Source organism: Rhipicephalus sanguineus, chromosome 7 (genome assembly GCF_013339695.2).
Source record: "Rhipicephalus sanguineus isolate Rsan-2018 chromosome 7, BIME_Rsan_1.4, whole genome shotgun sequence".
NCBI lineage: Eukaryota > Metazoa > Arthropoda > Arachnida > Ixodida > Ixodidae > Rhipicephalus > Rhipicephalus sanguineus.
This window is the reverse complement of record NC_051182.1, coordinates 11343353-11359353: the sequence shown is the minus strand read 5'-3', so window position 1 is coordinate 11359353 and position 16001 is coordinate 11343353. Positions and strand designations below refer to the sequence as shown.

The 16001-nt window shown below is 47.4% G+C and overlaps 1 protein-coding gene across 1 annotated transcript in view; it reads left to right on the top strand.

Moving 5' to 3' along the window:
- Nucleotides 1–15647, top strand: part of LOC119399290 (charged multivesicular body protein 6-A) — a 54665-nt gene extending 39018 nt beyond the window's left edge. The window contains exon 7 of the mRNA XM_037666104.2: nt 15509–15647. Within this exon, the coding sequence (XP_037522032.1) occupies nt 15509–15564 (56 nt within the window). The 3' untranslated portion in view covers nt 15565–15647. The remainder of the gene's footprint in view (nt 1–15508) is intronic.
- The last annotated feature ends 354 nt before the right edge of the window (nt 15648–16001 follow it).

Here is a 16001-nt window from a genome sequence, read left to right as displayed (position 1 = left end):
TCTCTAGTCCAAAAAGCGGGGAAACGAGCAGCTGGTGACGTCAATGCCCACGAGCAGTCACCATTAATTGAGCAGGTGTCGTGTGCTTACAAAAAGCGGTACCTTTTGCGTCCCTGTCACCATCAGCGGACAAACAATTAAAGGAATCTTGGACTCTGGAGCTGTCAAAAGTTTGATTACGGCAGCTCTAGTTGAAAAAACTGAACCTAAGCATTGGGCCCTTCATCACTGTGTGTGGTAGCAGCAAGCGGCCATCATCTACAAATTTTGGGTCAAGTCAGAGCTGACTTTGCACTGCAGCATGACGTTGTCGTTGTTCCCTGGTTACCTCACAAAGGAATCCTTCTAGGCAATGACTTCTTGCGGCCTCAACGAGCCGTCATCGACTGGGGCTCGGAGAGCTTTGCTCCATCTGTTCCTCGAAGGCTACGCAAGGTCTACCTGTTAGGGAGCAAGCACTGCCAGCTTTGTCGTGGCATTTAGTTCCCGTGGCCTGGCATCGCACATTGCTGACATTAATCGTTTAATGGTCATAACAGGGACAAAGCTCTTGTATGACAGCTATCAGTCATTGTGGAGCCCATGGTGACAGATGCATCAGAAAATAACGTGAAGGCTTGATGACGAACTGTTCTTCTCAAGCCGTCGTGCTTCCATCTCAGATGACAATTGGCCTCATAGAAGAGGCAAGCGGAATTGAGGATACTGAGCCCTCTGCAGACTACTGCCAACAGATCCTCCAAATGTCATGCTGCCTTCTCGGATGACCTTGATGCACCACCAGCTCGTACAGTCATCGACCCGCAGCATCGTTTAATCCCAATCGGAGACGTCACTTTAACATCGGAACAACGTTATTCCAGTGAGCTGCAGGTCGTGAAGGATTTGTTGGCGCAACATTCTGCTGCTTTACGCAATCAAGTACAGATGAAGGTTCTTGCACAGTTGAACGACATTGCATTCCAACTGGAAACGCAAAGCCAATATCGCAACGTCCTCGCAGATTGTCACGAGCACAGAATGATCAAGGATCATTGATGCCAATATAGTGCAAGCTTCTCGGAGTCCTTGGGCGTCACCACTGGTACTTGTAGCAAAGAAAGACAGGACGACGCGCATGTGCGTCAATTATCGACTTCTCAACGCAGTCACTGGGGACATCGTTTACCCTTTTCCAAGGATTGAAGATGCACTGCAGGCAATCACCGGAAGCAAGTACGTCTCTGTTATGGACTTGGTGTCTGGATTTTATTAGATCGACATGCACTCAGATGACGGAGTGTACTAGGAAGCCCTGTACCGTCCTCTTCAGGAGCATCACGTCGCGCACAAAAAAACAAGATGAAGGGAGTACACAGGCCTCATCGACTATGTGGTAGACTATCTTTGGCAAGGTGAATTGCGGAAGCTCCGTTCCCAATTTTCAACGAACCGAAGCGGTTCGACAGGTGTTGTTCACACGTGCGGTGACATAGTCCTCCCAGACTTCGTCACGAAGACTTTGAGTCTAGGCCCCAAGTTCGCGTTTGAGAAGAGGCGGACACCCACAGAACTTCTGGCCACCGTGCGACAGGTAGCGAACCGTGCTCCGCCACAAGACAGCGACGCGACAGATGTGTCTCGGAAGGCCTGGACGTTCTTTTACGCAGTAAGCCTGCTAACAGTGGTGTACCTATAGGTAAAGTTGCCGCTTACCTCACAGGGAATGAGCTATGCGTTGTACCTTCAGACAAAGAGGGAGGGTTCGCTGTGTTATCGAGAGGTCTTTACTTCGAGAAAGCCCACCAAGCAATTTCGTCCGTCTTTCACGTGTGCGAAGGTGTTAATCTTGCCAAAATCAGATTGAGGACGAAAAATCTGTGCTCTGACTTGGATTTGCCAGGCCTGTCGCGAAGAATTGCAAAGAGTGATAAGCTGGCCTTAGACGTGTTCTTTTCAGCAAAAACACACAAAGAAGGAGTGCCTTTTCGGACAATTGTTTCCGAAAGAAATTCCTGGCAGAATGAACTAGGGCGGTTTCTACAGGATAAGCTGAAGCTGTTCCCTGTAGACGACCCTTTTAGAATAAAGAACTTCGATGAAGTCGTTGACTTTCTGAAGCAGCAGTCAGGCACCACGTTGAGGGCTTTCTCGATTGATATAAAAGACCTCTATTACTCCCTTCCCCACAAAGGTTTGATAAAGGGCATAGAAGAATGCATTGACGGTCTAGGAGCGCTGGCGTTTCAGAACACCGCGTGTATGTCGTCCAAAGGTTCCTTAGACCTCTTATCTTTGTACATTACGTCAACGTTCGTTGAATGGAGTGATAAGACGTACATTCAAAAAGAAGGTGTTTCAATCGGGTCATCCACAGCCCCTTTTCTGAGTGACTTGCTGTTGGCCAAATTTGACAGGGCATTGAATGAAAGGCTTGGTGAATTATCGGTCGTAAAAACTTTTCGGTATGTGGACGATTATCTGATAATCTTGAACTGCGATTTGGATATTTTTCATGCTAAGGTCACGCAGGTGTTACAAACGTTTCGTGATTGCCTATGTCCGCTCGTGGTGACACACGAGACGCCGGAGAGAGAGAGCATCCGCTTTCTTGACTTAAAAGATTTCATTCTTGGAGCACCACACGTGCTGGTGTTACGAGCCCCGTTCGCAGAAGCCTATTTTGCCGTTCTCGTCGGCACATAGCAAACTGGTAAGGAGAGCCATCGTACAGTCATGTTTTCAGAACGCATTAGAGAGGTCCTGCCATCACGTTTTGGAAGCCAGTCTCCTGGCACAGTCAAAGCGCCTAGAAAGAGAAGGGTACCCGCGCCAGTTGCTTATTTCTGTGGCAGATGCAATGCACAGAAAGAGAAAACGTAAGGGCAGTGACGGTAACGAAGAGCGCAACACAGCGGAGAAGCGGGAAAAGTTGGTGGTCATTCCGTATATGCACATGGTTTCACATCGCCTAAAGAAAATAGGACAACGCCTCAACATGAAAGTTGTTTTCAGTGCTCCAGACAAATGGCCCAGTTGGCTAATAGGACCTGCCCTGTGAAGAGGCGCGGTAAACAGTGCGTGGTCAAGCACAGGACGCAGTTTGTCGACTGTGCGCAGGGCGTGGTGTACAGGATACCATTGTCCTGCGGCGCGTGTTACATGGGCCAGACGGGCAGATGCCTGAACAAGCGCTTACGGGAACACGCCAATAACGTTCGTAATGGCAAAGATGGCTTCCTGGCGCTTCACCTGAGCACGTGTGAGTGCGCTCCGCAGTTTGAAAGAACCACAGTTCTGGATAAGATTAAAGAAGAGCATGAGCGTATAATCTGAGGCAGCTCAGATGGCGCATGAAAGGGCCACGTGCGTAAGGAAGCCATCAGTTGCGTTGTCAGAGAGGGAGCTCTGTTTTTTTGGGATGCGCGAGTCGGCGTAGCAGGCCCAGTGATAGTTGATGTATCGTTATTTCATATCTTTGCTTATGTTTTCACCTTCTGTTACCGATTGTTTTCTGTTCACCCGGGTATATATTAGAGCATTCTTGTCAATAAAAATTCAGTTAGAAGTCAGCGCTTGTCTCGTCTTTTTCCTGTCCGCCGTGTGTTATTTTTGCGCTGTTAACCCTAAGTATGCACAACCAACTAGCCCAGTCAGCCACTTTATTATGACATACAGAAGACTGCCTTCGTTACGCTGTGGGATCTTTATAAATTCCTTCGGACGCCACTTGGCCTTAAAGGTGCCCCATTTACTTGTCAGCGAGCCGTGGATGCAATCATTGATGGTATTGAATACGACAATGCCCTTGTCTATATGGATGACTGTGTGGTCTTCAGTCGGACATTTGGAGAACACGTTTCGCACCTTGAAAGCATCTTTACAAGGCTCGAAAAAGCCGCCTTGAAGTTCAAGCCAAAGTGTTTCTTCTTTTGCATTGCCATCAATTATCTTGGGCATGTTGTCACAAAAGATGGTGTATCTCCTGACCCATTGAAACTGGCAGCTGTTCAGATGTTCCGGCCTCCTCAAAACATCCATGAACTACAGTCATTCTACAGCCACCTGTCCTCGAGCTGTACTCCGAGAAGCCAGAATTCGGTGTCCAAGTACACACAGATGCCTCTTGGCTCGGCTTGGGAGGGCTGCTGCTGCAAGAGGATGAAGAGCGACACTACTGTCTAGCACTATACTTGAGTAGATCACTCAAAGGCGCAGAACTGAATTATTCTTCAACAGAACTGGAAGCTCTTGCAGTGAAATAGGCATTGTAAGAGCTGCGAACATACCTGATAGGCCAAAAATTTCAAGTTGTCAGCGACCACCATCCACTTTGCTGGGTTTTACGCTACAAGGAAGGAAACAGTCTTCTTCGTTGGTCGCTCATTTTGCAAGGGTTTGATTTTGACGTCATATATAAATCAGGAATCCTGCACAGTGCACTGGATTGTCTTTCCAGGAACCCTCCCATTGTTGCTGACACAGACCAAATTCTTGCAGTATCATATCCCCACTGCGATCCTGTAATAACATGGGCGAGGAACAGCGTCAGGACGCATTTTGCGCTAAGGGCAGACTTTCGAAAAAAAAAAAAAAAAGTCCTGGGTGTACTTAGGGGTGCACTGGGCACAAAGAAACAACAGAAACGGGCCCAAAAGAAGTTTGTTACGCACAATGGAGTGTTGTATAAAAGAGACCAAGGCCTGGTCAGCAATCGATTTCTCCTCTGCTTTCCTTCCCAGCAGCAAGCTGAGGCACTTCGGGAAATGCATGAAGGCTGATACGGTGGCCACATGGGCATCAGGCGAACATTTGATGCCTTAGGGTGCAAGTATTACCGGCCGAAGCTCTATGCGGATGTCAGACAGTACATGCGTCACTGTGACCTTTGTCAGAGGATGAAGATGTCGACATCGGTGCCTTTCGGTCCACTACAGCCAGTGGAAGTCCACAGCGCCTTCCACACAGTTGGGATGGACATAATAGGACCCTTCAAGACTTCTAGAGGTTACAAGTACATCTTCGTAGCCATTGATTACCTCACAAAGTTCGTTGAGGCAAAACCACTCAGGAACGTAGAAGCTACAACCGTCCAGAAGTTTGTTGAGCGTCGGATCATCTTGAAGCATAGATGCCCAGCCACGATTATCACAGACCGCGGTACTCAAATAGTGGCGCGCTCTACTGAAGCCTATTTCAAGCATCGGGGCATCAGACATGCTGCCACCACTGCATATCACTCTGCAGCAAACGGCTTGTGCGAAAGGGCCAATAAGACAATCAAGCAGATGATTGCCATGACTACCGCCAGGGGGAGAAAAGTGGGCCGATGTTCTCCCATATGTTATATTCTGTTACAACACCGGGTACCAAGACACAGTTCGCCAAACTCCATTCTTCTTGGTGTACGGTAGGGATCCGGTGCTGCCATTACATGTTGTATATGGCCGCTGAGAGCTTGAAGAGCTCAAAGAAGAATCCAGCTATTTCTTGGTAGTGCGTGAACCACTGCAGAAAGCCAGGGAGCTCGCGGCCGCGCACATCCGACTGGCTCAAGAAAAGCAAAAGGAGCACTTGGACAAGCACCACAAGGGCGCTGTGTTTTAAAGAGGGCAACTGGTACTCCCCAAGGCTCCACCACCTGGTGTGAAATCGACAACATCGTACACTGGTCCTTACAAGATACTGAACAGACTGTCGAACTCGCAGGAAACATGGGGAGTGACATTGTGCATGTAGAAAAATTAAGACCCTATCCGAGCCCCATTGCTCACATGGAGCAACCTAATGCTTCGGACTAGAGTGTATATGTGTGCCATGAACTGTAAATAATTGCTAGTGCTTGTAATACTTTTGCGTGCGTGCAAGTGGAAAGACAGTGCTTTCCTTGACTTTTGTAAATACTTATAAATAGGGCTGTTTAAGTTAGTTATGTTTAACCTATCGCCTGTTTTAGTGTTACGTTATGTATTACGTCGGTACGGACTAGTTTCAAAACCCGGGCATGTCACGAGCGATACCAAACGACGCTCAGTATGTGTCTGTCGCCTTCGCGCGAAGAAAATGAAGAAGGTTGGCGCCGAGCTCGCGCGCGCTTGGGGAGATTCGAAGAAGAAAGAAAAGGGTCAGGTAGTCCCTTCCTGGTCTCCAGTGTGTTCGGTCGTCTTTCTTACGCATCTCGGAATCCATAGAATCCGACAGCCACAACGGCACGTCACATTCGGGTACTCAAGTGCACACTTCGCGGCCAGGCTCTCGTGAATGCATCCGGTGCCTGCCGCGAAACCCGCTTAACTGCGTGCCAACCGCCGATTACAAATTAGCGTCTCGTGATGAGCGCCGCCGATACACCAGAGCACGCCTGTCTCGCACCCAGGCTGCTGGCGAGCCGAGCGGATACTCTCGCACCCAGACGCCGAGTTGACCGGGGCTGCCAAGGCGCGCGCGGGCTGCACCAAGTAAACAGGGCAAGCTGCAGTTCTGAGGCTTTAAAGTGCGAAAAAGTACCCGTTCACGCCGCTTCAGCGTATAAGAGCTCGTCAGGGCACTACTGCGTCGTCTTTGGATGCCAAAACAAGCTGTCCAACAAGAGGATATTAGCGTTGTCTGCGACGATTACGACGCGCCACGGAAATAGTGCCGGTGCGGTGTTTTCAGCTTCGCCGCGAGTGGATAACTGTGATCAGTGCCTCACTGCTGTGATTCAAGCAAAAAAACTAGGAGCCGAGTGAAAATGCGCGAGTAAGTACACTAACAGCGTGTATTCTGCAGTGTGATGCCCACCTATTTCATTTTGCGAACCTAATTTGCGTGACACGCAACTGGGTTGAAGGCAGGCGCGAGCTTTGTGTGGGGGTGCACTTCATACCTTTGAGCGTTTCCTTTGACGAAAATATAGTGCAAGGTAGTGCTTTCAAGCACAAGCAATCAGCATGCTTTGCCACTTTCAACGTAGTATTAAGCTTTAGTGCTTTTGATGGCATCCACGCCTTCGAGATTTCGTCTTCAAAAGGTAATAAAATGCACGGTACTCCTCAACAGCTGGCCAGAATTTCGTGCTTTCATTTCAGTGTTTGATGTCCCCAAATTTATTTGGACACGAGGCATCCAGCTGCACATAATACATATATTGGCACGTAAGTAAACAGTACTCGCGCCAGTGTCCTTTACGTCGCAGGCGTAGTTAACCGGCTTAACTAAGAGTAGCACAGTTTCGCTTGTAAAGCACCATCGTTACAAGAATAAAATAGCGCAGGTAGCTTCCAAAAGGGATCGCTGAACGATATTTCAGGTTATACTCTCTGATAGCACGCTTTTGTGAGCAAGACGCATTATTGTAAGAGCGCCCGTGAAACAAAAATTACGTTCCGCGAAACTACCCGTAAAGCGTACTCTAATTATTACGCGATGCATGCTGAAATGATGAGCTTTCACAAAACTTTGTGCACAACTTGTAATATGGGGCAACAAAACATCGTTTCACTCTTTCGCGAGCTGCACTGCAATTACGATTCACGCGTACTGAAGCGAGAACGTTTTTTTTACAAATGTGACGAGGTTGCTTCCGCAGCCCACTCAGCACGTACTGTATACATTGTGGACTTGCATGAGGAAGATGTTCTTGATGTTCCAATAAAATCAGCGAAAATGTCCAGGCTAGAAAAGGCGCGAAACACGCTCTCCGACGGGCTGAGTTTCGGAAGTTTCATGTTTGCTCTGTGTAGCGTCTGCTGGCGTGGCAGCCCGCGCGTGTTGTTTCGTCGCGTGTGCAATAGATGGCGCGACGCGCGATGCAAATATGCAAAATGCGGAAGGGAGTGTGAGGCTCTAGGACTAGGATTTAGTGCAACAAAATGTGGATTGATGGTATTCAATGATCACGGAGACCATACGGTATTAATACAGGGCCAAAAAATACCGAGGGTAAGCGAGTACAAGTACCTCGGAGTATGGGTAAATGAGGGGGATAGATATATGGAGGTACAAGAGAAAGCATCGGTAGCAAAGGGAAAGAGGAATGCTGCAATTATGAAGCACAGAGCTTTATGGGGATACAATAGGTACGAGGTGCTTCGAGGGCTGTGGAAGGGTGTGATGGTTCCGGGGCTTACATTTGGGAACTCAGTGGTGTGCATGAAGTCAGAGGTGCAATCAGGAATGGATGTAAATCAAAGGACGGTGGGCCGCCTCGCGTTGGGCGCTCACGGGAAGACGACAAATGAGGCGGTAAAGGGTGATATGGGATGGACAGGCTTTGAAGTGAGGGAAGCGCAGAGCAAAATGAGATTCGAAGAGAGGCTGAGGAAAATGAAGGAGAGTAGATGGGCAGAGAAGGTTTTCAGGTATTTGTATAGAAAAAGCGTTGACACGCAGTGGAGAAAAAGAACTAGGAGGCTCACCAGTAAATATACGGCTGGCAGTGCGGGCGATATGGCAACAAGGAGCATTAAGCGGAAGGTCAGAGAGGCGGAGAGGACTTATTGGATGACAGCGATGGAAAAGAAGCCGGCTCTGAGTAACTACCGAAAAGGAAAAAACGAAATAAGGAGGGAAAGGTTTTATGATATTTCAAGGGGAAGCGCTTTACTGTTTGAAGCAAGGTCGGGCTGCCTTAGGACGCGTAGTTATAAAGCGAGATTCAGTAACGAAGAAGAACAATGTACATGCTGCGGGGGAACTAAGGAAACGATGGAACATGTACTGATTGAATGTGGCGATATTCACCCAGGTATACGTGTGGGCACGAGTCTAAATGAAGCCTTGGGTTTTAGGGACAACAATGGAAAGCTGAACACGTCCGCGATAGAAATAAGTAAGAGACGGTTAGAGTATTGGTGGCAGAAAAGTAGAGATAAAGTACAAAAATAAATAATTGGGGAAAAGAAAAGGTCATTCTGCCTTAAGAGGCGGAGAGATGGACCGTGAATTTATATTTTTTGGTATAATAACATAGATGTAATCAATGTAGATAAGGCATTAGGACAACATGAAACAAGGACGTTTTTTTTTTTTTTCTTTCTTTTTTTTCGCCTTCGAGCCTGGTGGCAGACATGTCACCGCCCCGTTTTAAAGGGGACGCTCATAGCATCCATCCATATGGCGATGCGCATGGAATTCGCAGTGTTCTGGTCTATACCAGCAAAGCGTTGAATAGATTACGGTTCTCACGCATGGAGCATTTAGAAACAATGACGCGGAATGCAAAGACAGTGGCGGAAGAGCGGACGACTCATCTGGCTTTCCTTGATGCGCGTGCGCTCGATGATGCTCACACGCATCGCCGAATCTCTGCCGATTCGCAGTGTTTGCTGCCATGTGAAGGCGATCGTTCCTAGTTGTGCGCAGCACATCGCCAACAGAGCCGACACCGTCACTGCCGGGGCGCTTGCTGTACCGTACGCACGCGTTTGTCGTGGCAGCGTTCGTTCGGATAGGCCTAGTTATGACATGGCCACTCCGTTCCCGATCGCACACGGGTGCGGCGATGGCGAGCTGCTGTAGTTCATGAAGGTAACGCGTCTGTGCGGCGCACTTCTCGGTCTTGCACAAGGAGGCAGAATGAGCGGCAGCACGGTGCAAACCACTGCGCCAGGCATCATGCTGTACTGAGCAGTTAGCTAAGATGCTTATCGTAAGGTTTGGGCACGTTTGCCGCCTGCCGCCATCACGCCTCCGTGCACTGCTGGTGCTTATCCGTAAAGACGTCGCCGCACTGCGCCGTAACAGTGGCCCCTTCAGATTTTCGATATGCTTCACCCCATCACACCCTAGCATCGCGGCAAAGCTGCCTTTTGGACTCTGCTGCAGCCGCAAACAGATTGACTCACGAAAGCACTGGTTCGAACCTACGAGACTAATTGATAGATGTGGCAGAGGTGGGGGCTTTAATTAATGCCGTTTCGGACCTGAAATATGGGCAGGAAGTCCAAAAAATCAGACACCGAAGAGTTTCTGCGTCTGAAATTTCAGATGTTCTTATACATTGACGTCTATGGGGCAGATTAAGAACTCTGGACTCGAAGGGAGCACGCCGTTGTCCGCTGCATCAGTTGGGCCTCCACAGAAGTTGGAGGAGGAGAGGTTGAGGAAATAGCGTCTTTTCCTTTTGCATGTAAAACATTCTTGACACCACATTGGTTGCACCAAATCATGTAAATAAATTACAATTCGGCCTCTGCATTGCCTCAATCTTGATAAGACAACTTGGGAACATTACCCCTCCATTGCTTCACCAACCTAGCCAAAATAAACGCTTTCATGTTGCTTTTTCATAAGAATATGCTTAGGGATCCTCTGCAACTTTTTTACAGGGAAAGCTGTTATGAGATCATTTCAACGGCTGTTTTTGGCGCCGTAGTTGTCCGCCGCCACCGGTGTTCATAACCACTATCGCGCGAAATAAGAAAAAAAAATATCCAGCATGGAACGGGGTTCAAACCTTGGCCCTCTGCGTGGGAGCCCAGCATTCTACGACAGAGCCATGCCAGTGCTTGAAACTCCTTTGAAAAATGACCCTATACAGGCTTCTTGTCGGAAAGGAACCATATTAACATATGTAATACAGCGGGGTTGAAGAGTAAAATAACAGACGTCACACGACGTGAATTCCGTAACTAGGCGTCACACAATGCGAATTGCGCAATGAGTGCGTTGTTGAATGCTTCCAAAGAGCTCTGCCATAATTCTTCATTGTCATCAGGCACAGCATCAACAAAGTGCACATAATGCCTTAGAGGTGTTTAGCGGGTACCGCGGTTCTCCGCAGAATGATGAAAAATGGCATAGTGGCTGCTTCCCTACTTCACAAAAATTATGATTTATAGCGTAGTGGGTTCCTGGTAAGTGCTCATGTATTGGTTGCCAAAGAAGCCCATTTCCTCAGGTTCTCAACAAAGTTCTTTCCCTCTTTCTCTTCTCAAGTGAACGTACGTCATATAGCGTGGTAAGAGAGTGAAATAACGACTGCTGGTCACACAATGCGAATGCCGTTACAGCCAAATGTCGATACAACGAGTCTAAAGGAACCGCTAAAAATCATTGATTATTTTGAAAAGTCGTAGTGAAAAAATTAAAATTTCGTGAAAAAATCGTAAATGCAAATAAATTAGTCGCCTACATGTGCTGAGTATACATCCGCGATCGCGTTATTCTGTAATAAGCGCCACAAAAAACAAACACTCAATATTACGAAACGAGTGCGCAGGGGAAGAGGAAGAGCGTGATCTTTGCTTGATGGGTGCAGCTCAACTGCTGCAAGACAAACTCTTCAGAGTGTGCATCCTTCTTATGCACTTCGAAGCATCTGCGTTAGATACCCATTCTTTTGCATTGGTTCGCGCACGCTGTTTCAACATCGTCTTTGCTCTTGTCGTCCTTGTCGCCGTTTCCTTATCTTGACAAGTGGTATAGATCTTATTGGTGGTCAGTTCAGCTGACGTGCATACTTCACCGTCACACTGTGCCTAGTGTTCAAACGTTAGTGAAGCATGCACGGGTAATCTTCGGCAACTTTATCCCACAGGTCACTCGCGTCGCATTTTTCACTGTCGCCGCATTCCTTCCTTGCTGCTTCCGTAGCTCATCGTGGATGCACAACTACTAAACTAAAGGCGAGAAAACAGCCGTGTAACAAGCATGCAGGCGGAGCTGCCCAACAAAACAAAGGCAGTGAGGCGAAGCCTGATGCTTGACGGGGAAAACAAGTACAGACAATGGTGATGGCGATGAGGCTGTCCCACATTTAAATAGGGCAGGCGCATAGAGAAATACGCGGGCGTTCTGATGATGACGAGAGTGGCACGTACAGAGCGGGGCATTGATTCCACTGCCGCGAGTAACATTTTAAATTCTCTATTATATTTTGAAGTGTTGTGGAGATACAAGGGCGATAAAATTCGATACGTTATTCTGAAACATTCGGTATTCTGAAATTCGCAGTAGTGAAATGTTTTTGCATTAAAATAATAGACATTTAGAGGGGATTTTCGAAATCGTCGTTAATCTGAGGTTCGTTGTAATGAGGTTTAACTGTAGTGAGTCGTTTAAAGCTTCCAACCCGTTACAAAGCGCTCAGCCATAATTCCTCATTGTCATCACTTGTCGCATAAGCAAAGTGCACATAATGCCTTACTGATGTGTAGCTGGTACCTCGCTTTTCCGAGTAATTATGAATAATGGCAGGTGCTTCTCAACTTCACAAAAATTATGATTTATGGCATAGTGGGTACCTTGCTAGTATTACTAGCCCCAACAGAGTTTACAACGGGCTCTAGAAGTGCCGCTCTTCCAGCTTTTGCTGCAGTTTCCATGCAGGCCTGGCGTTTTTTTTTAACACGAAAGTGTTTTATGCCGGGGTCCACTAAGTACATCCGTCACGGATATGACGTTGATAAAATGGACGCCAACGGGTGAGAAAGAAAAAAACCAAGAAAAAGATACTCCGCTGGGAATCGAACCCACGACGTTGCGGCCGCGACGGCAAGCGCCCGACGCACTACCAACTAAGCTAACTCGGGAGATACTAGACACGGCGCGAACGCGCCTTATATCTTTCACACATTCTCTTTCGCGGCGGCCGGAGCGGGGCGGTGCCGCCGTCTGTGAGATGTGAAAAGAAGTAATGCTTCACGCTCGACACTTACTAGCGCTTACTCCGAGATTGCCAGCGATATCGGAGGTCATGGTTAAAGCGTCTCGATACCAGAGCGGTAGACTGGCCGCGCTGGCGTCGCCGAGTCACTCTTGACGCAGTTACGTTCTTTGCCTTTGGCTTCGTGTTAGCGTGCGTCGGCTCATCGGAGTAGTGCAGCTCCCACGTCCACCAACGGGATTTCTCCGCCGCCGACTGCTTCAATTGCGAGAGCGCCGACTAACAAAACTGCTGCAATGTGCGTTGCAGAAAGGACGCGAGTTCGACGGGCGAATGTCGTGCCTTGGTGGAGCGAGAGCAGCGCCTGCGAGACAGAGGCTAGCGGGACGCACGCGTTTGCGGCTCAGGCTACGAACCTCTACCTCCCGTGTTGCTGAAGCGCAGTGTGTGGTAGTGTATGCATGAGCAGAGGCGTCGGCTACCCTTTACTAGAAAGCGCACACCGTGCCGTTTCTCTCCTTAATTGACGACGCTTTGAAGAAGTGCATACCGCGTACCAATGTTGATTATGAGCTTGTTGATATCATCCTTACGCGGGATTCACGATTCGCTGTGTCCAAATATATGTTCACACCTTCAGCTACAGTGCGCAACGGTTTAATCATGATCATGGGCGTTAGTCGTCGCGATATAGACATGCTGTCAACATGGGTGCATCCACGTCAAACGGTGCTATAGCTGCCAAACACGAATAGACATTGTACAAGCTCTCATATATCACTACACAATAAGCAGTACTTCTGTGAAGACACGTGTCACTTTAATAATAATAATATCTGGGGTTTAACGTCCCAAAACCACCATATGATTATGAGAGACGCCGTAGTGGAGGGCTCCGGAAATTTCGACCACCTGGGGTTCTTTAACATGCACCTAAATCTAAGTACACGGGCCTCAAACATTTCCGCCTCTATCGAAAATGCAGCCGCCGCGGCCGGGATTCGATCCCGCGACCTTCGGGTCAGCAGTCGAGCGCCATAACCACTAGACCACCGCGGCGGGGCGACACGTGTCACTTTCGTGTTATACCGATTCCTATGACAGAGGAATCAGCCTTGTTTTTTTCTGTTATTTCGCTTCGAAATATTAAAAAAAAACATTCGACAACTATTTGAAAAATATTCTATTCGATTCGCACTCACATTTTATTATTCGAATTCGCTTCACACTCCAAATTTTGCTATTCGCACAGCTCTACTTGTAGTGCATAACAAAATACAAAAAATGGCATGACATTTGCTTCTGATACAAGTAGTCTTGTCTTTGAGACAAAATAGTTCACATCATTTTGCCATGTTGGCAAAGTGGTACACCATTACGTTTACTTTTATGCCGTGACCATTTTTTTCCATTCAAAAAATGCTGGATAAGTCAAGTTAATCAGTTTGCCAAAAATTAATATCCTATGAGTCTTTTGTCCGCAGACGCGACTAACCAGAGTCTAACCTTATACAGCTGTGCTGTAGAAGCCCTTATTGGGCTCAACTTGATAAAAACTGTCTTGAAGTGCCGTATTTACGTGAACCTAACGTGCTCCAGATTTCATGGGTTCAAAGTAAAAATGCATATCAATTTATTGGTCACCGGTCTCCTGTGCTACCATTGGCTGAGGCTACATGACGGTGCAAGTGCCGCTTCCCAGCCAAGACAGTGTCATTTCTCCTGCTTATGCAAATGTCTAGGCATGAAGTAAACAGGGACAAGGAACACTGTTGACAGAATGGGCGCCCAAACCAAAGCTTTGCAACATATCATTTCTTCTAGTCCACAGCACGGTATTTTGTGAAAAACGCGTAAAGTTCATTTACCTTTCATGAACCTCTGCCTGAAAACAAGGTTGTGTCTGCCAGTTTCAGCACCCAGGCTTTCATTTGTGCCTATGAGAAAAGTTTTGTTGAGTGTCCCTTTAAAGGGACACCAAAGGCAAATAACAATTTATGTCAGAGTGAAAGATCAATGTGTGAGAACGTCTACAACGTCAATAGTATCAACAGCAGTGCTCTAGTAATCGAGAAATTAAGGTAAATGTAGGACACGATGCGCGCCACGAGTGGGACATTTTGGAAAGAATCTTGATGACATTAAAGAGTCCCGAGTACAATTAACCACTACTAATCAAACTAGTCGCAATATAAAAAAGAACCTTCCGTCTATTGCAAGACGTAATAAAATGCTGCTTGTTCGTTTCTGTTTCATTCATGTAAAGAACCTCTTGGCGCTACCATAGAGAACAGCGCGAGTGGTTAAAAAAATTCCGTTTTCGCCGAGCTGCGCGTCTCGGTGGTAGTTTCGGTATCGCGTACTGTTGCGTATGATTGGCTCTCGCTATTTTCGCCCTGTCGATGCTCTACTTCTGCTGCTGCTGGCCAAGCTAAGCTCCGTTATAGTGAACTGTACAGTTTCGAAGTGGACCATGGCTGCGTCTTGGCAAGGTTGATAGCCGCTGTTGTGCGAGAAACCGTAGTTTTGGCGGCCGGGCGGTAAATGTGGACAACGTTGGGCTTGGCAATTGCTACGTCAGAAGGTCCGTTCAGGCGGGTGATTTGAAGTGTGCTAATGCCGTGCGGACCACTAAAACGTGATCTTCTGTCAAAATAAGCATTTCCTTCGCACGAAACAAGCATTACGAGGCTTCTGCAACACTATTGCAACTATCAACGTCGACCTAATATTTGCCTTTAGTGTCCCTTTAATGCACAAACGGATGCAGAGTGTGGAAAACGTACAGGGATGGCAGGGGTATTTAAAGCATTAATAAAGGCCAAGTTTTGTAGCACCATCTTCGTGATTGAGTGAAACCTTGACTTTTCAATAATTCTGCCAGCATGCGGTAAGCTGAGTAAAAAAATGTGGCTTTGGTCCTTGTTCCACCTTTTGCAGGTCCACCGACAAAGGTGCGGAAAGAACAGAAGACAGAAACACTAGTTGAAGCCTAACCTGTGCTTCTGCTGTGACAGCACCTTTTATTTCTTCAAAACAATACTGTACTATAAGAGTGTCTGATGTTTACAGCAAGAGGCGCCAAGTATTTATAATAGTTATACTCCTGTTTTATTCTATAAAATAAATGTCATTTGCAGATGAAATAAAAATGGTGTGAATGGGGTGCTGTTCTGCGAGCACCGAGGCTCTCTCAACCCATGTGTTCGTAGTACGTTTGCATGCTCACCTTTGAGTGCTCTTGCGTGCTGACACGGTGTGATTTACATTGAGCTGGTCAAAATCAAGTGCTCATTTACCCGATTCATCTACAGCGCTGCGCACCAGTTCAAAGCGCCCATTCCTGATGTTGCTACTGATGCTGAGCATTGATAACATGGCTGCTCCGAGAGTCTCGAGGCAGAGTTGAATGCACCACTTAACAGCTTTGATG